This window comes from Gopherus flavomarginatus, chromosome 8 (genome assembly GCF_025201925.1).
Source record: "Gopherus flavomarginatus isolate rGopFla2 chromosome 8, rGopFla2.mat.asm, whole genome shotgun sequence".
In the NCBI taxonomy this organism is placed as follows: Eukaryota; Metazoa; Chordata; order Testudines; family Testudinidae; genus Gopherus; species Gopherus flavomarginatus.
Genome location: NC_066624.1, coordinates 5373937 through 5397363, shown reverse-complemented (window position 1 = coordinate 5397363; position 23427 = coordinate 5373937). Strand labels below are relative to the sequence as shown.

At 46.9% G+C, this 23427-nt stretch overlaps 2 protein-coding genes across 3 annotated transcripts in view; one reads left to right on the top strand and one right to left on the bottom strand.

The window, feature by feature from the left end:
* Positions 1-2218, top strand: part of MAP7D3 (MAP7 domain containing 3) — a 59022-nt gene extending 56804 nt beyond the window's left edge. The window contains 1 exon segment of the mRNA XM_050964410.1: positions 723-2218. Coding sequence (XP_050820367.1) covers positions 723-730 — 8 coding nt within the window. The 3' untranslated portion in view covers positions 731-2218.
* A 2060-nt stretch (positions 2219-4278) lies between these two features.
* FHL1 (four and a half LIM domains 1) overlaps positions 4279-23427 on the bottom strand; it is a 54299-nt gene continuing 35150 nt past the window's right edge. Inside the window, exons 1-6 of one of the 2 annotated variants that reach the window (XM_050964435.1) lie at positions 23099-23215; positions 10636-10817; positions 9467-9644; positions 8153-8322; positions 7319-7505; positions 4279-5301 (exon numbers count right to left, since the gene is read on the bottom strand). In XM_050964435.1, the coding sequence (XP_050820392.1) occupies positions 5147-5301; positions 7319-7505; positions 8153-8322; positions 9467-9644; positions 10636-10817; positions 23099-23120 (894 nt within the window). In that variant the 5' untranslated portion in view covers positions 23121-23215 and the 3' untranslated portion in view covers positions 4279-5146. Of the gene's footprint in view, positions 5302-7318; positions 7506-8152; positions 8323-9466; positions 9645-10635; positions 10818-23098; positions 23216-23427 lie in introns of those variants that run through there. The other variant, XM_050964436.1, reaches the window with a different exon arrangement.

Here is a 23427-nt window from a genome sequence, read left to right as displayed (position 1 = left end):
GGTTACGTTCTGCAGTCAGCGCGTAAAGCAGAAATCACATATAGTCAAAATTACATTGAGTGTAACGGTGGGCAGAATCGCCCGCACTACAGAAACAGTATTTAAATTGTTGTTTTTCTTTTTTTTTCCTCTTGTTTTTGCCGACCCACAAAGCTGAAATCACGCATGTTAAATGCGCCTAAGATGCAACAGACCTGTATATGCCATTGCAGTGTGCACCCTTGTTACCACTTAGGTGAGAGACCAAAGATTGTGACTGGGCCATGGAAATGGAGCGAAGGGCTTGCTCCTGCTATGGTCCTTCCAGATTGGAGTTCAGATACAGTAGCTAGCTACACAGTGCAAGTGCTATATCGCTTCTGTGGGTAATTGGAGGACGTCAGGTGTGGGTGCTTTCATACCTCCTTCCATAAACCCCAGTGAGGTTTGAAATGTTCGCCCCAGATTCTTACTGCATTTTGAAAGTTAGTCTAAACAGAATGACAGTATTTTGAGCCTGCTAATAACGAATGCAGTTAAACACAAGATGAGTATATTTCATTAGAGAAACCCCAGTCTCTGGGCTGGGCTTTGGGCCTTGTTCAGCTGCATATGTTTTGAGGTAGTGATATGTAGCAGGTATGTACATATATTTACATACTTAGATGTATTTGGTGTCTTGTATGCAGTACATATTGCACAGCATGGGAACATTAACCACCTCTTCTTTGCTCTTTGGACAGAACTGTGAACACTAGAGTCCTGGAAATAACCTGATTGCACTTCAGTAATCCAGTGTTTTATCAAGTACCGAAGGCCTTGTTTTGAAAAGCTGCTTGTTAACCTTTTACCTGTCTTCAAGCTTGCAAAAAAGACCAGCAGGGAAGGGATAATAAACTTCTACATTTGCACCTTGAAAACTTTCAGGGAGCCTTCCTTGCTGTTGTTCCTTTTCCATTTGTTTAGCGGACTGTTTGACAAGCTTTCCTTGTTAAATATCGCTTGTTCTTCTTGTACAAAATCTCCGCTAACCTGTCTGCAGGTCCTTTTATTTTCATATTAGTGTGATGTACAGTCCCCGTGTGCCATTGAAAATCTACCAGCTGTCCACTGACAAATATTTTTGCGTGTTTCTGAAGTGGCAGTTTGCAAATTTAAAATAAAAATTATGCATTCCATGCATATTAAAACCAAATCCCATCTGTTATTTTCCTGTAACATCTCTGTACAGTTGGTGATAGTAATAGGATATTTAAGAAAAGCTAAATTGTTCAGTTATCTCTTTGATCCAACACTGGGTTAAGAAACTGTTTTGGATTATTTCTAATATGAAAATATTAGTAGCTTCAAAATACAGTATTGTACAATCATTCATACATTTTAATATTACTGGAACATCCTAAAATTTTACAATATACACAAATATGTATGCACTAATATACTGCGAAAATGTTGAGTACCTAAACGTGTTTGTTATAGTGCAGTTTAACATTTGTCATGCTTTTTAAAATGTTTTCATTTGAATTACATATTTAAGTTTATCTAAACTCATGTAAGTATTATGTTGTGTACATAACAGTATTAGGCCATTCAAGTCCTATTTTTTTGTTCATGTTAATTATTCTACATGTTCCTGTGCTAGCTTTATAACAATGACTGCAAATAGCATATGTATTCCCTTTCCTAAAGGCTGCATTAAGTAATTACATCTACAGTTACTTGCTTTTTACAGCATGAAGAGATTAACTGAGTATCTTTTGCAAATGGCTGCTACAAAAAGTGTAAGTGCAGTCCTGTTCTTATGCCTTTGTAAGAGATACGGGACAATGATTTCTTTTCAAGAATTGCTTTTTCAAACCCTGCTTGAATCCTTAGCTGACACTTCAGTACCAATTAATCATCTGAATGGCAGCTGCGTTTTCAGTGTTAAAATGCAAATGTTCTTGCTGGAACTAAATGAGTTCCTTTCTTGACACCACAGTTAAAACAGGAAACCCTCATCCTTCCTACTATCTCAACCCTTTGCTATTCCAAGTATAGTAGAACTGTTTTAGACTTAGAGCAGTGCCTTAGGTAAAAAGACATGTATTTTTGTATAATAGCTGTTTCTGGCAGAGACAATCATTCTAACAAACAAGATGCTGATATTTTTTTCTGTGCAGATGTTATTTGTTGAATGCTCTGTTACAGCTGTATGTAAATATGTGTGCACTGTTAAATAAACTTTGCAGTTGAACAATGTGTTTGGTTTTTGCAGTACTGAACATTAGGTTACTAGGGCTCTCAAAACTTTTCCCCAACTGCTTTTCCTGGAGATGCAGTCAAATGTTGACCAAAACAACCACTCTAATATACAATAGACTCCATAAAGTAAGTGTTGCTATTAAAATAAAATGTGAATGGTTAGAGTCGTCTTTGTATTGGGTAGTCCTGGTGGGCCTCTTGTGCTAGGTGCTGTAACGGCACATGTACAAATCTATTGATGCTTAAAAAAGAAAAGAATAAGTTCACAGAAGCCCGTGACTTACATTCTGACTTCCTTTTTTGCAGCACTTTATGCTCAGTACAGGAAAGCAGTGACTGCTGGGAACATTACTGGACAGTGCATCTTGCTTTTCCAAATGGCTGTTTCCGGTGGATTTTGCTGCTGTGAGATCTAAATACACATAGTAGTTTGAGTAACCTCAGTTTGTTAAATGTCTTTTGTATTGCATCAGATCTAGTCTTCATCTTGTTATACTTTTTAGTATATTAGTTATAGTTGGTATCTACTCCATAAAGTAGAAGTCCCCAAAGTGTCGGGGGATGCGGCTGAGGCCTGGGCCAGCCTGCACGGGGCCAGGGGAGGGAGCACCTCCCAGCTCCACTCCTGGGCCTGGCCTTGGCTCTGCTCCTGGTCCCTCCCCCAGCTGTGGTCCCATCCTCAATTCCCTTACCCGTTTGTCATCCCCCCTTCCCCTAAGCCATGGCACTGCTGGCCCTGTCTCTGTGGGGTGGGGGTGGAGGTGAGGGGGTGCAAGGTAAAGTTTGGGGACCACTGCCATAAGGAAGCAGCAAAGAACTTGCCAAAGTGACTTGGTTTCAATTAGCATTGTAGTTTCTTCAACAGTCTGTAAGAATTCTTAGTTTGTAGGAAGGTTTGAAGATGTGATGCCCTAATGCTAATTATACTTTCACATTTTTCCTGTTAATGCACTCAGCTCAAGCGTGTTTTTTCACATGAATCAATAAGGAAAAGCAGTTATTGGAACCAAATGTTTTTTACTTAATCATGGTTCTTGCGAATTCCAGTATTGGTGGCTGGAGCTATTCTTCTACAATATAGAATTAAAATGTACAAGGGGATAGTCCTGCCGTTAAGTTTTACTGCCCTTTTAAGTAGAAACTAACATTGACAGACTAGAAGTCTCATAGATAAGTAATTATGAGCAACTCCCTTGCCCTAAGCTATTATTAGTCTGAATGTCTGAGGTCCATTGATCATTACCTGGATGAATAATGGCATCTTACAAATTAACACCAGTTTAATTTACCAAGAGGATGAATCATTTCCTTTAATGAAGTGTCAAATGACAGGATTTGGAGAAGATAAATTAGTACCTTGTTACTGCTAAACTTGACACTCTTTCCTTTCTCCAAGTATAAATCGTGTCACAAAAACTCATCTTCAATATTGCTTAGAGTTACTTTGTAGTGCAACACGGCTTATTTTCTTTTTATTAGACTGTTAAATTCTGGCCTCTAAATTAATCTGGTAAATTCTGAGGTGACTCCATGGTGAAAAACAAAGTTCAGTGAGCCTTATCGCTGCTGTGAAATAGGAAAAAGTTTCAAGAAATTGAGTATTTCAGGGCCGTAGGTCTTTCATTTTGTTCAAAGACCGAAGGGGGTGTAGAATGGCTCTCTAATTTCCATCCTCGAAACCTTGTGTGTGTTCATCTCCTTCTATCCCCCTGTCCCTGCCCTGAATCCCAATGGGAATTCAGGGAGATGAGATGGCTTAATGTTGCTCAGGCTGCTCCATTTATTTAAAAATAGATTACATCTGGAAGAGGGATTTCAGAGGGACAGACACCAATTTGAGGTTAATTTTCCAGTAACTCTATATTGGCCACAGGTACAAATAAATACGCTCTTGGCAGTGAAGGTGTTGGCACTCGGAGGGGTCCTCAAAACAAGTAAGTTCAGTTTTGCAGTGTAATGGGGGGAGGGGAGCTCTTAGTGACTTTGACACACACACCTTGATATTTGTTGCCTACAAAAACCAGTGAAGAGAAACAATCATCCAGAGTACATGAATCCAAACAAGCATTAATCCAATTTTTATTAGATTTTAAAATAACAGGTTGGCATGGTAGGAGAGCTATCCTACAATGTTTGAAAAATGCATATACATTCATTGTATGTTATGCTTCAAAGAATAACTTCTTGAAGGTGCTGAATTAGTAAATCAGGTGTAGACAGCATAATTAAAGTAAAAAAGCTGGTAAGCAAAACCCTCTGACAAGCCAACTTAAAATCAGTTAATTGCCATAAATCTGTTTTAGCATTCTCCCTAGCTAAACCACAGTAGCAAAACATTATAAACAAAGCCACACCATATACTTACTGTAACTCGCTTTATAGGGTAGTATAAGCAAAGGCATTTAATGTCTGTATATAAAGTACTCATGAATGTATAATTACGAAGCACCATATCTGTGATCCTGGGTGTGATCTTTACATCTCCTTACTGATGGGTTTGGGTTTTTTTTGTTTTAGTGGGTGCAGAGGTTTGTATGTTCCTTGTCAAAAACCACGTCATCAAGTGTCAAACTTCAACTTAAGTTACAAAATCAGCTTTTGTTTTACTTTGTGCTAATCATCATGCAGAAGAGGCAATATTTGGATATTTAAGGACCTAAAATTCTGGCACCTCGAGCTTTTGTGTTAATGGTTGGCATGAAAGCAAAGTTAGTTTTGCAGCTGAGTAAGTTTTGTTACTGCAGAACCTTAAAATCTACAATCAAACAAGCTGAAATATGCTGGCGCTGGACGTCTGAACCATTCTGTAAAATGGAAGAAGGCAGAGTTTAATATGCAAGCGCCTTTAGCAGGCCCTTCTGAACCAGCTCAGATACAAGAGCAAGGCTCCAATCCATTTTACAGCAAAGGCTGAGACTGCTCCTTACAGTCTGTGGGGACAGTCAGCGCAGTAAATTTGCTCATTATGATAGACAAAGCGCCTGTTAGCCAAAGGACGGGAACACTTGGTACACTTGAAACAATAATCGTGCCAGGATTGGCCTTCATGGCTGACCACAGTGGATCCTCTTCCAAACCCTATTAGAAAGATAGAGGGAGTTATTACAGAAGGTAATTAACATTCCTTTCAATAGAAAGTAACTTGTTCTGTATTAATGTTTAGTGACTTATAGAGAGAATAGAGTAGTTGGTGGCTTTCCAGGAAAGCCACCATGTGCCCTGACCTGTATGAACTCAGCCAGACCTAGCAAGAGCTGGACTTGGTCCCAGATCCCCTGCTCTGCTCTCTGTTGTCTACCTCAGCAAACTCTGCTGGTAAAGGACTGGTGAAAATCCCAGCAGTTGGAATGCAGCTGTTTTGGTGCATTCAGGCCCCTTTAAGTTTCAGCAGCACCTCGCTGCCCACATTGTCCTGACAACTTCTATTTTTAAACCTGGTTTGTTTCAAAATTAAACATAAAAAATCCTCTTCTCCCAGAGGGGTTTCCCAGACCACTCAGAGTCTCATAGGACTCCACTTCAGGCAAGATCAGAATCAGGCCCTGAGTGGCTTAGTCCCAGCTCCTCTAGCACTGGTCTCCTGTCTAGTTTTGCCAATTCTGCAGTGAAAAGCCTTTTCTTGTGTGGGTCCTTCCCTCTAAACCCAGCCTTCCTCCAGCTCTTCCAATCTCCCTGTAAAACAGCGTTTAATACATGTGCTACTCCTGTGGGAATTCGGCACACAAAAAATAAAAAAGCTACATGCACTATTTTAAAATTCTGCATATTTTGTCAAAATCAAATAAGCTAGTTTCAATTATTTTGCTAATTTATTTAAACAACAATACAATGGATGGAGAATGGGAGTGGGGAGTATTGGAGGAAATCACCAAACCCCCCCTTTGTCTAATAGTAACGTAGATAGTATTGACCCTTCTAGTTATTAGTCAACAAATATATGCAGCCATATGCTCAGTGTTACATCATAGGCAGCTGATGAGCAAGTGAGGGCTGGGGCCTGAAACTCACAATTTATACTGGCTACTGACCATCTCCAGAAAGGTCAGTAGTAGACAGTTCATGGAGATCAGTTCTAATCACTAAAGCACCAATAAGCATTTATAAAGCCATATAGTCTATTACACCACTCTAGCAATGTAAAGGAGCCTTAACATTTGTACACCTGTTGTATACTCCTGGGGGAATTCACTAAGCAGGCAGGCTGCTACATTCTGCTCTGCTTGAGGGAACAGAGCATGACCCACACATACAACTTTAGAAACACCCCAGAGTCCTGCCCCTCCATGTCAAGTGTTCCGCAATATCAAGCACAAGGGACAGAGTGTCTGTCTCACGTGCATGACTGCCCAGCCCTTCTGCTGGTGATTTACATCTCTACCAGCTGCTTTTGGTGCCCAGAGTTTGCACATGACCAGACATAACCAGTGGATAAGGCAAACAGGCAGGTACAGTGCGGGAGATGGTAAAAACAGCAGGCTGGGATCCGAGCTACTGCCTGGCTAAACACGTGCACAGCTTGCTCCTTGTGTTGCCATTCTCAGTCTGCGGTTTTGTACGTGCCGTGTGGGAGAGGGGAGCTGAGGAGGGATTTGGCGGATAAGATGGTGGCTTTAGGGAAAGAGTTATTTTCTACTAAGTTCTATTCCTTTCTATGGATTGCTTAGATCTATGAACTATCAAATCCTATGCCTGCTATTAGAATGCTCTGATAGGTCCAAAAATCGCCTCCTGCTTTCCACTTCATTCCTGTATCCAATTAGCCACAAGGAAGCAAACTAGCATCATGTTCCAGTTCTGCAGGTCTCGGTCACCTGTTACTTGAAACAGGTGTTACTGTTTGGTTTCTTGCTGATGTTCTACATCACACACATTGTATCCACCTACCTGCCTCCTGTTTTCTTACTCTAATTTTTTACACCACTTTTAGCCCAAATGAAGGCCACCTGCTTCTGTCTATTTTAAGCCTAGTCTTCAGGAGACTGCGCTGGGGGTGGTCAGGGTGAAGGGGTGAGAGACAGCCTGGACAAATAAGGGGGAGGAAGGGCTGGATAAAACAACGCTGCCTTTGCTGAGTCTCACTAATTGACCAACCTACCTGTAATGGGGTTCTTGCAGCCAGCACACTTCTTGGCAACAAATGTCTTGTAGCAATCAACACAGTAGTACTGATCCTCCACAGCAGTGAAGCGTTTCCCACCAATCTGCTTTGAGCAGCCAGTACAGACAAAGCACTCTGAATGCCAAGGCTGCTCCTGGTAAGTGATTCCTCCAGAAGTGATGGCCTGGGGCAGAAATGAACATAAGGGAAGCGTTCTGCTGTAACCATCACTGCAAATCATTACAGGTAGGGCAGCTGGGTTTCAGAACTGGGGTGAAGGAGCTTGCTACGGTTAGCTCTTGTGTGGGGTTGGGTTCCCCTGTCCTCAAACAGCAACAGAGGGATTTCCCTTCTTTTGAGAGGTTTTTGCCTAAAAGGCACCAGCACAAAGCTGGCTGAGTTTCTCTGTGCTGAACTCTGATCAGCCAGGAATATCCAGGAAATTTTCTCAGCCATTAGCGTTACAGATATTTTACAGCACTGGTGGTTTACAGTACCAACTTTGCACTAATGATTCCAGTAAAATACATCAGCAAGCAACAGCTGTTGACTTTTTAGCAGTGGAAGTGAGGCTGTTGTTTGCTTTATTCATTATGCAGGGAAGCTTTCCTTTTGATGAAGGAGTCAAGAAACTAAAGTGCCTTTGCTTGAATACCGGCGTCTGGAAAAACTGACAACTCCAGTGAAATCTTTGCTCAATCTGATGATTTTCTCAATTAAAAAAAAAAAAGGTTAAGGTTAGTCCAGCTCATTTTCCTGCTCCTCTGCTCAACTCAATGCTCCCATAGGCAAAGGGCCTCTTCCCAACCCAAGAACTGCCTGGTGACTTACCTTCTTGCACTTAAAACACAGCTTGGCAAACTTATGTTCGTGGCAAGAGACACAGTAGATATCATCTCCTTTGGGGAAGAAGCTGCCTGTTCCTATCACTTGCTTGCACTGGCTGCAGGTGAAGCATTCCTTGTGCCAGAATGACTTCTTGTATTCAACATTTTGGTCTCCTGCAACAGAAAGCGACAGGTTGCTGGTACAGGAATTTGTGCAGCCCACATGGTCACTCTTAATGCTTTCAGGGTAATCTGCTGGCAGGCCGCAAGACATGTTATTTACATTGACCCTCCTCAGACACATCCCTGCAGCTCCCAGTGGCCGCTCCCAGCCAATGGGAGGTGCAGAAAGTGGCAGGGGTAGGCCGCCACAATGCCAGTTGGGGCACTTATGGCCAGCAAAGTTCAGCATCAACCAGGCTGAGCTCTTGGAAATGTGGGTTCTGGTTCTGCTGCCTGAATGGAAGCTGAGGGCTTGCCAAGATCCTGGCTCTAGTGCTCTCCTCCAGGGAGCCACTGTTGTTTTTTAAGGAACCAGGATTAAAAACCAAGTGCTAAGGTAAAGTATAAGCACAAAGCTAAATCACAGACAGAAAAAGGCAAGGGTTTATTTGTAATTAGACCGTGTAAAGCTGGAATAGCTAGGCACGTGCCAGTCACCCTTCCCCTTGAGCACTGGCTTGCATAGCTCCTGACTGGGAGGTTAGGCCATGGCATGGTTCTCTGTGTTTTCAGGAGCAGGTCCATCTTCCTGAGCAAGTCAGCCTGGTGCACGGCCATTAGCTGCTGCCTTCCGTGGCTTGTGCTGGATAGGACCGTTAGAGTTAGATAAGGTGATCAGCTAACAAGTGTGAAAATTGGGATAGGAAGTGGCACAGGTGCCAACTTTCCTTGGCAGTGGTGGGTGCTTCTGCCCCTGCCCTGCCCCTGACTCTGCCTCCTCCGTGCCTGTATTGGATCCCTCTCCTTCCCCGAGCGCGCTGCGCTTCTCCTCCCTCCCAGCGCTTGCCTTGCAAAACAGTTGTTTAGTGGCGCAAGCACTGGGAGGGAGGGGGAGAAGCAGGATGCAGCAGCGCGCTCAGGGGAGAAGGCGGCGACGGAGCAGAGGTGAGCTGGGGCCGGGGCATGGATCAGGGAGCTGCCAGTGGGTGCAGAGCAGCCCCGGAGCACCCACCGAGTCAGTGCCTATGGGAGGTGGGGGTAATAGGTCCCTGTATAAGACAAAGCCCCAGATATCAGGACTGCCTCTACAAAAATCAGGACATCTGTTTACCCTAGATTTGGACTATACACCAAGCTGGGTAACTAGCAGCAGTACCTGCAATAATAGCTTTGAAGCAGCCTTTGCATTTGTTTGCACCCTCAGTGGAGCTACAGCTGCTACACCAAACTTTATTGTTTTCCTTTAGCATGAAAGGCTCATTAACCAGAGACGTGTAGCACTTAAAACAGCGGAAGCAGTTGTCGTGCCAGTAACGGTTTTTGAAATGCAGCTCCTAGGAACAACAAGAACAAAAATGCATCATTGTACAGTGCCGTGACCCCCCCCCCACCCCCGCATCTCCTCAAGCACAAACGTTCTATTGACAAGATTTCACAATACTGTCGCACCTTTTCACTCCAAATACGTTCCCACTTTAGTGTCTAGCATGACTGAATGCAGCCAGCTCTGGGGTGGAGGACAGCAGCCAACCAGCCACCAAACAGCACCATTGAAAGAACAGGAAATGTTGGTCATGGACACCAGGATAACACTGGATTCTTTAATAGCCATCATAATATATAGGCACTTGGTTTTTAAGACCTCATTTGAAAGGTTGACATGGGGTAGACTGCATAGTACTTTAACCTATTTCTCTCTGAAGCACCGAGTGGGGCCTGGCACACTTTGAAGCTAGGTTCCAGTGAGGGAAGATGTGTCAAACCCAGTGCAATGTACATCCCTTGGGCCTTTGCTGTCACCAGGCTCCCTGCACTTAGAATGCAGGCTGAGGGGAGCTGGACTTTCCCTCTTAGTAAAGTTCTAAACAAGGCCTAAATCACAGAAAAGTATTTGATTTACTGGCGCTGCCTTAAAAAGGAACGTGGGCAGCTAAACTTCCTCGCTGACACAAGGTTATTCTGTGCAAACCCCAGAAATAGTTGTTCCTGGGCAAATGTTGACATTTTGCCTGTGCTAAATGTAGGAGAAGTATCTGCTGTGCAGTTTTGCCCGCACACACGTACCGAAGAAACAGTTACATTTAGCCCAAGCCCATCTTACTAGATCCTTCGATTGCCCAGCAAGCGTCCCCAAGTGGCAGCAGAAGGCCAGAGCTGATTGACACATGCTTCATAACAGTTTTTCAAATAAAAATTTCAGGTAAGAACAGGAAACTACAGCTGAAAGTTGTGTGTGGGGAATGGACTTTCAGCCTCACGTTAACAGATCTTCTGGCCATGGGAACATATTGCCATGGGGGTCATAGTGGCAGCAGCCCACTGTACCTTGGCATCAGCACCAATGGGTTTCTTGCACTCGATACAGGTGTTGGCACAGAATTTTTCAAAGCACTTCACGCAACAGTGGCGTCCCTCCTTCTGCACATACTTCTTCCCGTGCAGCGGGTCGCGGCAGTAATGGCAATCAAAGCGCTCCGACATGGTGCCCACGGTGTAACTGCTGGGCCCTGCAGGGGGGAAGGAGGGTAAATTGTACTCTCAGAGCCATTCCAACACACGTCAGATGCGCCTGCCCTAGCGCTGGTCTCCTGGCTGCCTGCCAGTCCATGACACACCTTCATGTGACAGCAGGACTTGTGTTGCCAGGGCCCGCCTGTCAACAAGGCTAAGGGTATGATACAGCAGCAATTTCACCACAAGCAAAGTTCTTCCAGGGCATTTTAATGGCAGGTGGCACAGAGCTGTTCATGTCAGGGGCCAGCTGCTCTAAATAAAACTGACCTAGACCACACAAAATAGACAGGTTTGGGAGTGTCTTCAACCAGCAGCGGGTCATGGGTGGGCTTTGCCAAGTAGCTGGCTCATGGCAATGCATTACAAGTCCTCGCGCCTGGCTCACAGCCTCTTCCCACCCCCACCACAACAGGCCATCAGTATTGTGCTGTGCCTAATGCATTATACTCAACGGGGACTTAAACCACATCCCCAATGTTTCTTACACACCCATCATCACAAGCAAAAGCTTCGCTGAGCCATGCAGCCAGCAGTAATGCAGCGCGCACACTCAGATGTAGTATGAAAAAGAAAATGCTTGTTATGTGCTACAATGTGGAACAGGATTTCTAGCAGCAATGATTGCTGCAAAGGCTGCACAAGCTTCCCAGATGCAGGACGCTGTGGACTCAGAGCTGCCTCTATATCGTCACTGCTTTTCCCTTGCCTGGCCCATTGGGCCACAGCCATGTGTCACTGACATCATTGGCCTCCCTGGTGATGGCCGGTTTTAAAATTGTGTAGGTGCGCGCATGTGTATTTATGCAGCATAGTAAGTCTTGTGACCCAGGAACATCTCTCTCTCTCTTACCCTCTGTTGCCACCAGTGGGCGTCTCATACCCTGTCTGTGAGATGGGTGATACCTTCACAAGCAGGCCAATGTGCCCTACTGCCTCAAGGAGCCACGCCCCCCCCACCTACTTGTTAATGATGGGCTTGCACACGGGCAGATTAAGATTTCCTGGGGCATTGGGCCAGTGCAAGTGGGGGGGGGAACGGGGGCCTTCCACCTGCATTCCGCCCCTTCCATCTGTGGCCCCACCCGCAGCTTCACCCTTTCTGCCCCTTCACCACAGCCTGCTCCCTGTTCCATGTAGGGTTACCCCCGCATCCCACAACCCGTTTGCTCCTTTCTACACTCCCCTGCCCCGCCCCACTGCAGCCCCAAGACTGGAAAAGCTCTGTCCCCGTGCCGCAGCCTCGGGACCGCAGCAGGGAGTGAGAGCTCCTCCAGGCCTAGGGTTGCAGCAGGGGCCCGGGTGCTGGGGCTGCCTCTGGCACCCCCCACTTTTGCAGGGAACCAGAGTTTGGGGGGGGATGTTCTGTGGGTTTCCCCTATCCAGTGGCTTCTGACAGGGACAGGGTTAGGGGACATGGGGGCTTCCCCACCCCGCCCGGGGCCCCTGTGCACAGCCAGGTGACTAATCTGTCATGGCTTGCATCTGCTCCAAAAGTTGAATTTTGTCAGTGGGAGCAGAAGCCAAAAACTGTGTTTAAACTTCAGTTTTCTATTTCATCTTTGGGGAGCGGGGGCCGGGGGGACAGGGGGACTGAGTTTAAGCCAGTAAAAGAAAGGTCAGAGCAGCTTTGCCTGCCAGGCAGTCCTTGCAAACAAGAGTACGTCACTCACAGTAACCCGAACATACACAGCTTGAGTCCTACAGCTTGTACCTGGTAATTTAAGAATTCAAGGAGTTCTTCACAATTTAACAGTGAACAGTGAGCGAAGAAAACACCTTGATCAGCCCCCTCCCACGTTTTAAATCACCCTCCAGGAGCTGGAGGGGATGTGTGAGAGGTCTGATGGCCTGGCATTAAGACACAGGAGCGTGAGTCAGGCGATCTGAGTTAATTCCTGACTGTCATTATTTCAGTGAGGACTTAAGGAAGGGGTACTTGAGTATGTTTCCAACTGCACCCTACATTGGTCTTAGGTTTAACATGAAGAAAAAATGAGCTAGAAATTGCCCCAAAGTAAAAGACCCATGGCTCTGCTCGTGTGTGACTTCTTGTGCTTTGTCTCTGCCTTTACAGGGATCCAGCAATGGAAGCCTGGCTGCTAGCTTGCATTTTGAACTTGGCCCCAGACTTGCAGGAGGCAGATGTGATGTTCTCATGACTCTAGAATTTTCCACTGGAAGTAATGTTTGCCAGCCATGTTGCACCTTGGCTGGGAGTCAGGGATCACCACCACCCCCGCCCCATAGACATCCAACCCTGGCTGGTGGGTCCCTGCTCAATACCCCAAGGACAACGTCTGTTCCCGTTCCCTATACTCATCCACAGGTAGGATGGGGAGGGTCCTGTCACCATGGCATATAAGCATCTGCACTGAGACACAATTCCCTGTAGTCATGTGTCCAGGGTCAGCAGGGGTGTGTGTGAAAATTCCTTCCAAACCAATTACTCTTCTGACCATGGGGATGTAAAACAGTCTTTGCTAATTTATCCTGACGGGCTGCTTCCCTGTTACACTCAGCCGCATTTTTTCAGCTTACTGTAATGAAAGTGTGAAGTAAACAAGAATTTCCTCCTTGGCAATAGCTGGACAGAGAGATGAGGCTGAGTTCTGTCAACAGAAAACGCCAAGAGGAAATGCAATGACGGGCTCTTGATAGCCCTAAAGCAGGGGGTGACAGGAAAACAGAATTAGATTAGACAAAGCAAATGGTCCTTGCTTCCTGTTGTTGCTGACCGAAGTCTGTGCCCTCTGCTTCTTCAGATCCCCACATGCTGGCTTTTCAGGGGCTATGAAGAGCCTGCTACAGGGGGGAAATATGCAGAGAGAAAAACGCTATGCCCGAGCACTTGGCACTTACCCTCCCTCCCCACCCCCTGAATGGAGTTCAGCACAGTACTCAGGATGGGGCTCCAGAACCCCTTTAGCGGTAAGGATGGCCCAGGGGCTAGGCCCCTCGCCTGGGACTTTGGTGCAATGCCCAGCTCAGCCTCTCCCCCAAAGGAAGGCGCCTTCTGCTGAGTCTCCAGGGACCTGTCTTATTCCCCCTCTTCATTATCCACCAGTCCACACAGACAGCCAGGTGTCCAGGCTCCACTGCCAACACCATGCCAACTACACCCAGCTGTATCTCGCCTTTCCACAGTTGCCACCGACCATCACAAGGATGTCGTGAGGCCTGCAAGAGCCCAGCATCTAGGTGAAGAGCAGGCGGCTCAAATGAACCCCAAACAAGCCCCCTGTAATCTAGCTGCAAGACAGAAACACTTCACAGAACGAGCTGGGACGCTGCGTCATTCCCTCCCCCGTCTCCATCAAAGGCAGCTGCCACTCATCGACCTTACGGTGCAAAGCCTCAGGGGCCTGCTCAGTTCTTGGCTGGGGACTTGATCCTGCAGTGTGCAGCTCACTCTGGCCACGATTCAGCAAAGCGTTCTGGCATGTGCTACACCCAAGGTTAAAGCAAGAGCTCTGCTGGATTCAGGGCTGGATCTGGCTTTTTTGCCACCCCCAAGCAAAAAAAACAACAACCAGGGTGCAGGGAGGCCAGACCGGCAAACCAAAAAACAAGCAAAGAAACTAACTTCCGGTGCCACTTACTTGGCAGCTCACGGCTGCCTCCCCCAGCCACGCTGGTGAGCCTCTGAGCGGGCGGCAGCTGCACTCCGGCTAGCGGGACTCCCTGCGCTGCAGACATGCCCTGGGCAGCGAAGTGTGTGCCCCAGCTAGCGGGAGGGGAGGGAGCAGGGAGAGGCAAGAGAAGGGGGGCGGCCAGGGCTTCCTTCAGCCAGGGCGCTCGCCACTCGGCCCCTCCCGCCGCGCTGCCTGCCAGGAGGGCTCTGCCCCGCTCCTGCCTGCAGGTGAACTGAAAGGCGTCGGTCGGCTGGGAGGGAAGGACACGGGCTGCCGGGCTTGCTGCACACCTGGCACCGGCTGGAGCTGACAGAGTGCGCAACCCACTCCCAGGCGGGCGCTCCCCTCCTCCGCACCGCCATCCCCTACAGTGGTGCACTGAAAGTCGTAGGTGAAACAAAAGAAAAACAAACCAAAAAAACCCCGGCAGGGGGGCCAGAGCAGTAAACCATAAAAAAATAAAATAAGGCGTCCGTGCTGCCCTAGGATTGGGCCAAATGCCACCCCTTAGAATCTGCCGCCCCAAGCAAAAGCTTGCTCGGCTGGTGCCAGGAGCCGGCCCTGGCTGGATCAGGGCTATGGTGCTCAGCGCCTGCAGGACTGAGCCCTAAACCGTGAAGGCCAGGTAGCATAAACGGTGCATAAATGGTCTTCCAGCTCCAGCTTCCTTGGAAACTGCCCCTTCCTGCCAGGCAAGAACCTGGTGACTGCGGGGCACATGTTCATCCCTTCCAGAGCTCACGCCAGCTGCGGCTGAATGTGGATGCAACACACAGGCTCCAGCTAGTGCAAACTGGGGCTGCTCTCCTCCTCCTCCTCCATGGGAAAAGCCACCTGGAGCATATTACCCATGTGCTGCAACCCCTCTGGTGGTGGTTCCCACTCTGCCTGTGTTGGCAGGTCAAGGCACTTTCCCAGGCATCACAGTCAGTCATTGCAGCTCCATCATGCCCCCGGGACAATGCCTCTTTCAAAGGCCTCAGGAGACACGTGAAGGCCAGACACGGTGTTCTTGGTGGCAGGAGGACAGAGGAGGTTGGACTACTCAGAATCTGAGCAGATTGAGGGCATGTGGCGAACTTCCCTTCTTTGAGAAAGATTTCCCACCATCCCCCAGAAAGACAGCAGAGGGAAAAAGGAAATGATAGCTGTATATCCTGAGTGGCGCCTCCTTGTAAATATGCCCTGACATGGATCAGATCCTAAATTAAAGACCTAAACTGAGCCCTAACCTGGGAGGCAGAGCATCTGGCACCTTCCTCTGAGCACCTGGACCCTGCTGGAGATGGGCTACTGGATTAGATGGCCCCCAGGTCAGGTCCAGCCCTGTTATTCCTAGGTTCTTACCAGGGGAGAGAGAGTCCATTAGGGAATGTCTACACCGCATCTAGGAGCAAGCCTCCCAGGCCGGGTCCTCAGACTGGTGCTAGCAGGACTCGCACTCACTATGGCTTGGGTCAGAGCTTGGGCTCTTGGGCTGGGGGCGAGGCGGTGGGGGGCTTGACAGCCCGAGCTCCAGCCCAAGCCACAATGTCAAGGCAACATCTACAGCACACTAGCATGACCCTGCTAGTGCACATCCTTGGACCTGGGCTGGGAGGCTGGCTCCCATATGCAGTGTAGACAGATCCTTAGGGACCTCACTATGCAGCTCTACTTTGCTTGGGAAGCCCCTACATACAATGGTGATGGGCACCCTAGAAACCCTTAAGCGATTCAAGCTTTGAGCCTGCTAAATTACCATACTCTGAAATTACCTCTGTGAAGAAAAAGGCACCCAGTACTAGAAGTTCACATTAGCGCTCCCAGGACCAATTCTGCCACAGCTCAGCTACTGAACCAGTTCAAGTAGGATAGGGTTACATAATGTGCATCAATTCAAAGCAACTGCAACAGTGCAAGGCAAATGCATTGGCTGCTATGACTGGGGTGAGCTCTGCAGCCTTCTATTACTGCGGTGTAGTGTCAGACCTTCCTAGCCACAGTTACCCTTTGAAAAAACAGCAACTGGGCTTTTGATTGCTGGTTTTGGATGCACAGCCTGCCTTATCCCTAAGTCTCATGAAATTCAGTGCCATGTGCAGGAACTGGGACAGACCCAGCTTCCCTTATGGCTTCTTTGCTCCTGTTCTGGGTCACAGACTGGGCCCACAGGGCAGGGGCAGGACTAGGTGGGTGCAGAAGAGGTAGGCAAACTCTCGGACTGGTGCAAGCCTTCAAGGCAGTGGAGTTTCCATGGCAATCAGGCAGCAGGGGTCCCTTTGACCCTTGCTATTTATTGCTGAAGTGCTCTGATGCAGCAGATGATGGTGCTTTGACAGCTAGAGGACTTGTTTGTGCCCCTTTCTCTCTGGCCACTCGCCAGTCCCAAGTGACTGGTAATTTTCCACTAATTGACAAGCTAAGGGCTTGAATCCTAGTCTACTGAGGTCAATGGGAGCATTGCCTTTGGTTTCAGTGGGAGCAGGAGCAGGCCCTGGCTATCAACATCAGCTTAACACCAGCAGGTCAGTTGTTCTGTTGTGTCTCATTAACTACAAACCAACCAGCAGCAAAAATTCCTTTCCTCGCCAAAGGAGACAAAGCAGTGCTGAAAGGAACGCTCCTTGGCTGCCAAGCTCCGGAGGGGCTTCTCTGGAGGTAAACCTTGCCTGATGCTCCCTGCTCAGGCTGCATATTCGTGTAGGTGGCCAACGGGTCACACTGGATTCGATTTCTTCTGATGTTATTAACACATTGAAATATAAACGTAGGAGGCGGAGGGGGTGGGCTCGCACCCACTGGTGCCGCCCAAGAGGGAGAAACCTCCTTTTTGTCTCCTATTTGGTTTCTGGGCTCCTCCAGCTTTGGGTAACATTCTGCTCCCAGTCACATGCAACCTCACTGACTAATCCAGAACACACATGACCTGTGCGTGCACTCCAAGTATTCCCATCAGACAGTCCCCTCCCTTGTTTAAGAGGGGAGGGGAGCTGATGCACATTGAGAGGTGGGCACTGCACAGCGAGCCAGTGGCAGCGATTAGAAGAGAGCTTCCACCATCTCTGGTCTCTTTCCATTTTCATAAAACAGAGCCCAAGCATCTGGGCGAACAGATTTTTACTGGGACCAAGGCCAGTTTTCCTGTCTGGAAACACTGCCTTGCCAAGGTCAGAGGGACAGCGATCTCCTGCTGACAATGCAGCGTTGAGCCCATGCACACCCTGGGACTGAGCCAAGAGCCACATTTCCAAAACATGTAAACCGATGAGAAATATGGAAACTATGTTGACAATGGCCAAATATGTGCGACCTTGTCAGCCGAACAGGATTTATTTGAAAGAAATTGAATTAAGTGCAGTACAGGGCAGGCAGCATTAGATCATTTCTTGATCTTAGTTTTATGATCCCCTTGAGCAAGACCACATAATTACAAACCCATGGCCCTTCCTTGCAACCGCGTCACTGAACCTTAATGCATCATGTACTAACAACAGACAACAATGCTACCAGTGTCTGCAAAAGATAAACACAGCACCAGCTACTCCTGCCACACAAAAGCAAAGGAGCCAGCACACAACTCCTGCCAGATTCTAGCTACCAGAGGTTCCATTTTTTGTAAACAGAGGGACTATTTATGGCCTGGAGCATTCTCAGCCATCCCCCAACCCACATATGGAGCACATCCCCTGTGTGCGCGCACGCACACACACACACACACACAGAAAGAAGCCCAGCCACCTCTGCAGAGCCTCTCTGAGTGGAACTGGGCCGATCCTGAGGCCGCATGACCTGTTCCACAGAGTCCCCGGCTCCCTAGGGGCCACTATGGGCCGAGGGAGTCTCCAGTAGCATGGCTCCTAGGCTGCCATGGAGCTGGTGGGCTCAGGGAGGAGACACAGTGGCACAATATGGATGACCTGACACCCCCCACCCTCACCCCGTACTCGACTGGACACTAGGCAGCAGCCACAGCAGTTCATTATTTTGGAGAAGAGAGATTTGTATCCCTTTAGTCACTTGCCCCTATTACAAGCCCCACCACTGAACTTGCCCAAACATCCAGGTACTTCAACCCTGACCCTGTTGTCTGGAAAGTAATCCCATATCATCTATCGCAATCCCAACACTGGATGTAGGGAAATACCAGGACTGTCTTCCTTCACTTGTCTTTATTTCAGCACGCAGCTTTACAGAGTTGCATTACAAGTTGCTCAGCGGCTATCCAGTGTACAGTATGGACCAATGCCAGGGCAACACATAATCTATAGCAATGCAAAGTAGCTCTCCACACGACAAAGCAAGCACTAATCACAGGATACAATCATGTTACAGGCACAGCACATACTTCAAGAGCAAGACAGTGTGGTGCATGTGTTCATAGACTCATAGACTTTAAGGTCAGAAAGGACCATTATGATCATCTAGTCCGACCTCCTGCATAACGCAGGCCACAGAATCTCACCCACCCACTCCTGTAATAAACCCCTAACCTATGTCTGAGCCATTGAAATCCTCAAATGATGGTTTAAAGATTTCAAGGTGCAGAGACCCTTCAAGCAAGTGACCTGTGCCCCCATGCTGCAGAGGAAGGCGAAAAACCCCCAGGGCTTCTGCCAATCTGCCCTGGAGGAAAATTCCTTCCCGGCCCCAAATATGTTCTAGCTCGAAATAACCTCGAACATGTCTGCTTGGGATGCAACTGTTCTACAAGCTAATTTTTTCCTGACCATGGTGTCTAGATGAAGGGAGTTTGAGCAGCATTGTTTAGCTTCAGAAGTGTCACATATGCATCATCAGAATATATTGTGATCCATATTGTCCTTCAGCTTTACAGATTAAACCAATCACTGAGGCAAGAAAACACTAATTGGGAACAAGCAACAACCAGACTTGAATGACTTTCCCACCTGGGCTGATCTCCGCGAGGGGCGGGATAAGCTATGTGTAGATGTGTGGGGGTGTGAACTGCCACAGGAGGATTTGCTACACTATGGGCCAACTCCTCAAACTCCCTTGAGAGCCTCAAGTAATAAGAGTCCAAGATATCCAATGACACTTGTAATCCTCTTTTTGTTACTCTTCCAAGAGCTCAGACTTCACGGGGAGCAGCAGCACCAATTTTCCTAAAGCAGCTCCAGAAACTAACCCCATCTTAAACTAGGTATTGAGTTCCCAGCAGCTCTGGCCATGCAATGCCCAGACCTTACTCCCTGGTGAGCTGGGCTACCGCTGCAGGGCAGCAGGCCACACCTTATCACATGTCAGGAAACTGATGTGAAAACAAGTTACAGCTCAGCTGGAAATCTACCTGATCAAAAAGGTGCCAATTAGCTGATTGTGCAAAAAGAGTATCTGCTCCTTTTCCAAAGCCACCAATCTTTTCCATCCGTTAGGACGTCTTGGGCACTGTGCCAAGCATGCCTCAGCTTCCAGGGAGAGCTTTCCGTTTGGCTTTAGTGTCAGCAATTAATTCTACAATATGGTAAACAACTCTGTATTTCTTAATACGTTCTCTCCAAAGGGGACACACCCAAAAAGCTTTACTTACAACGTCGTTTGAAATTGGTGCAAGGGCGATTGCATTCATACAAATAAACACTGCTTAGGATGACACACTTGAGCAAGCTCTATCTGCGAGCAATGCACAATATCCAGGGCTGCGTAATCAACTTCTCTCTGTGAACACTCATTGCTGAACTCTTCTGCAAGGCCCTCCCTCTCCCCCCAAACATAAGAACACTTGTTTTCCTGGCTTTCGTGGCCTCCAGTTTGATTACCTGGAATTCAGTCGGGCTATATAAAGCAACACATCACAGAAATGATTTGCAGACCACATTTAACAAATGAAACTTAAGCATAACTGATAAGCAGAGCACGTAGCATAGGATGTGTGTTAATGTCTTCAGGGAGCATGTACACATGCGATAAAGTTTTAGACAGAAACTCAAAAGGTTGGGGTGTAAAAATGAATAGGGAAACTGCTTAAACTTTATTAACCTGTTTGCCACTTAGGAAGGAAGATGAGACCTCAACCTACTAAACTTCTCTTGGTATGTTGAGACGTTACAGACATAGCCTCATTTCTTTTATTGCCAACTTCTGTTGATGGAAGAGACAAGCTTTCAAGCTTCACAGAGCTTGTCAGGAACAGTAGCCAAGCTCACCAGGGAGTGAGGTCTGGGCATTGCATGGCCAGAGCTGCTGGGAACTCAATACCTAGTTTAAGATGGGGTTAGTTTCTGGAGCTGCTTTAGGAAAATTGGTGCTGCTGCTCCCCGTGAAGTCTGAGCTTTTGGAAGAGTAACAAAAAGGGGATTACAGTTGTCACTGGATATCTTGAACTCCTATTATTACTTGAGGCTCTCAAAGGAGGCTGAAGAAGAGCTCTGTGAAACTCAAAAGCTTCCACCAACAGCAGTTGGGCCAATAAAGGATATTACCTGACCTGCCTAGTGTCGCTTAATATCCGGGGACCAACACAGCTATAACAACACTGCAAACAGTATTCTCCAGGTAGCTGAGGAGGTTTTCTTTCAATGCTAGTGCAAATCAGTGCAGCTTCAATGACTGCAATGGGGCTAGGCTGATGTACGGCAGCTGAGGATCTGGCCCATGTATGTAGGATCTCAGTTACTGTACTCTGAATCCCTTCATGCAGTGCCATCTGGTTTGCTATAAACCGCAAAGGTGCCAAAAGAATGCACTTGAAAGGAAGAACTCTTCCCTTCATCAGTTATGAGGCATGAAGTTAATGGCTCCTCTTGTAAAAGGGGATTGTGGGCTGGTGGTACGGACCCCTAGCAAACCGGACAGAGAGAGAAAAGAAGCACTTAAGGTTCATTTGTTCAAGGAGATTAGCTAAAAGCAGTGTTCTTCTGTGTGTGTGTGTGTGTGTGTGTGTGTGTGTGTGTGTGTGTGTGTGTGTGTGTGTGTGTGTGTGTGTGTGTGTGTGTTTTCTCACCCAGCACATTCTACAAGCTACTATGTTGATAAATGAGCGGTGCTTTTATTAACACATGGGCTACTGCAAGTTCTGCATGCATTTTGCAATAGCTATGCAGCCCCATCACACAGGATCTGAGCACCTCACGGGTATAACATTGGTCCCTCACAACACCTCTCTGAGCCTGGGGTAGGGAAGTTTTACATATGGGGATCCAAGGCAGAGTGACTGAGGCCATAATCCTGCAAACTCTTAACTTTTGATATGTGAGAAGCCCCGTTGAAGTTAATGGGGCTCCTGACATGCACAACCGCTTACAGGATCAGGACCTAAGCCACTTGATCATAGTCATGCAGGGAATCTCTGGCACAGCAGAAAATTGAAGCCAAATCTGAGTCCCACACCAGTGTCTCTCATCCACAAGACCAGTAAGAAGAACCTACCGTACAGTAACATGTGGCATACTTGGAGCCGTCTTCGCTATCGAGTGTGTGTTTTAATAATAAATTGCTAGTTAACAAAATGTAAATGTCTCGTTAAAATCTAAATGAAACGAGTGGCTCTATTAACTCGGAGCTGCTGATGCCACCTGCATTAATTTTTACTTTAGAAAAAAAAAAGAGAAGTACCAATGCTCCGTTCTCTAGGAATATTGTACACGTATTACACAAAAGACACCCAAGACTCTGGGCATGAGCTGGGCACATTCCATACCTTTCCCCTCTAAGTTTGCAAGGATCTTGTATTCTCATCGAATTAACTCTTAAAGGGCCGTGAACTCCACTTGTTTCATGTGTGCAGTTCAGATTGGTGCCAGCAGGAGCTGGCTACAAACTGAGAATACAATATATTCCCAGAGCCGAGCCACTTGCGATGAGAGGCAGAATGGTAAAAGCGGCTGCCATCTTTAGTCTGTTGGTGTAACAATGCACTGGACCATTAAAAAAAAATCAGTTAACTTGAGGAAATTGACCAAATTATTAAAATGTCTAACACCCATCAAAAGCCCAAACAGCGGCCAGTCGTTTTAGGTAGGGCATTTTCAGTGAGCACCTCACACCAGGTGGTGAGCCATGAAATATGTGTGTGCTAAGGGGTACACACTAAACATGCTTGCTTAACTCCCGTCAATGTACATGGGACAGAGAACCCTATTCATTCTTGCTAATGCAGAGGGTCTCTCTGTTTGATCGAGGAGGCTACCACTAACACAGAGAAGAAATGCAAAGTAACCACAATCCTTCCCCTAAAGTGTAGCAACCCATCTGTGGTTATATCTTTTACCTCCCTCCATTCTCTGCTGCTGTACGTTTCCCCTACTACCAATGATAATACCAAAGCCAGCACATTCCATAGTTAATATCCACAAGCCATTCCTCACCCTCCCGCCCCAAATTTGATAGCTTTACTAAAATCACAGTCAAACCGCAGGCTTCCCACTGTACTGTATAGCAAAGCATTTACTATTTAAAACCATTTCAAAAGCACTTAATCAACAATATCTTCGGCTACACAGTGTAATAACGTCTATTGTTGCAATCTCAAATGGTTATCATTAATTACAGCTAGCCAATTGTTCAAACCACTAAGAATGTACTAAATAAAGAATCACTTTTACGATACAATATCCTGCTACCAAAACAAAGTTGCACAATATAAAGGTATTTTAAACACAGGACTGGCACTTATTAAATAGCCTATGATATTTCCTTTTTACCTGAATGTCTGTGGTAAGCCATTATTACGGGAACAAATTCACAGGCAGCCCTTAGACAACGGAGTTCAAGAGTTCCTCGGCTGATAAGAATGTGTCTCGTTTGATAACATACATTTAAGGGGAGGCTATTAATACAGAAAGACCCACCCGCAGTTGTCCCCTCCCCAGAGATCACAGATTAATCCCAGTCAAAAATTCTTACCATTTTAGGTGATCCAAGGGAGAAGAATAAGATCTGGTGAAAGTACCATAAACAACATATAAATACCTGCACAACTACTTCAGCATCCAAATTAGTTTTAAAGGCAGAGAAGCACTATAGGAACTTG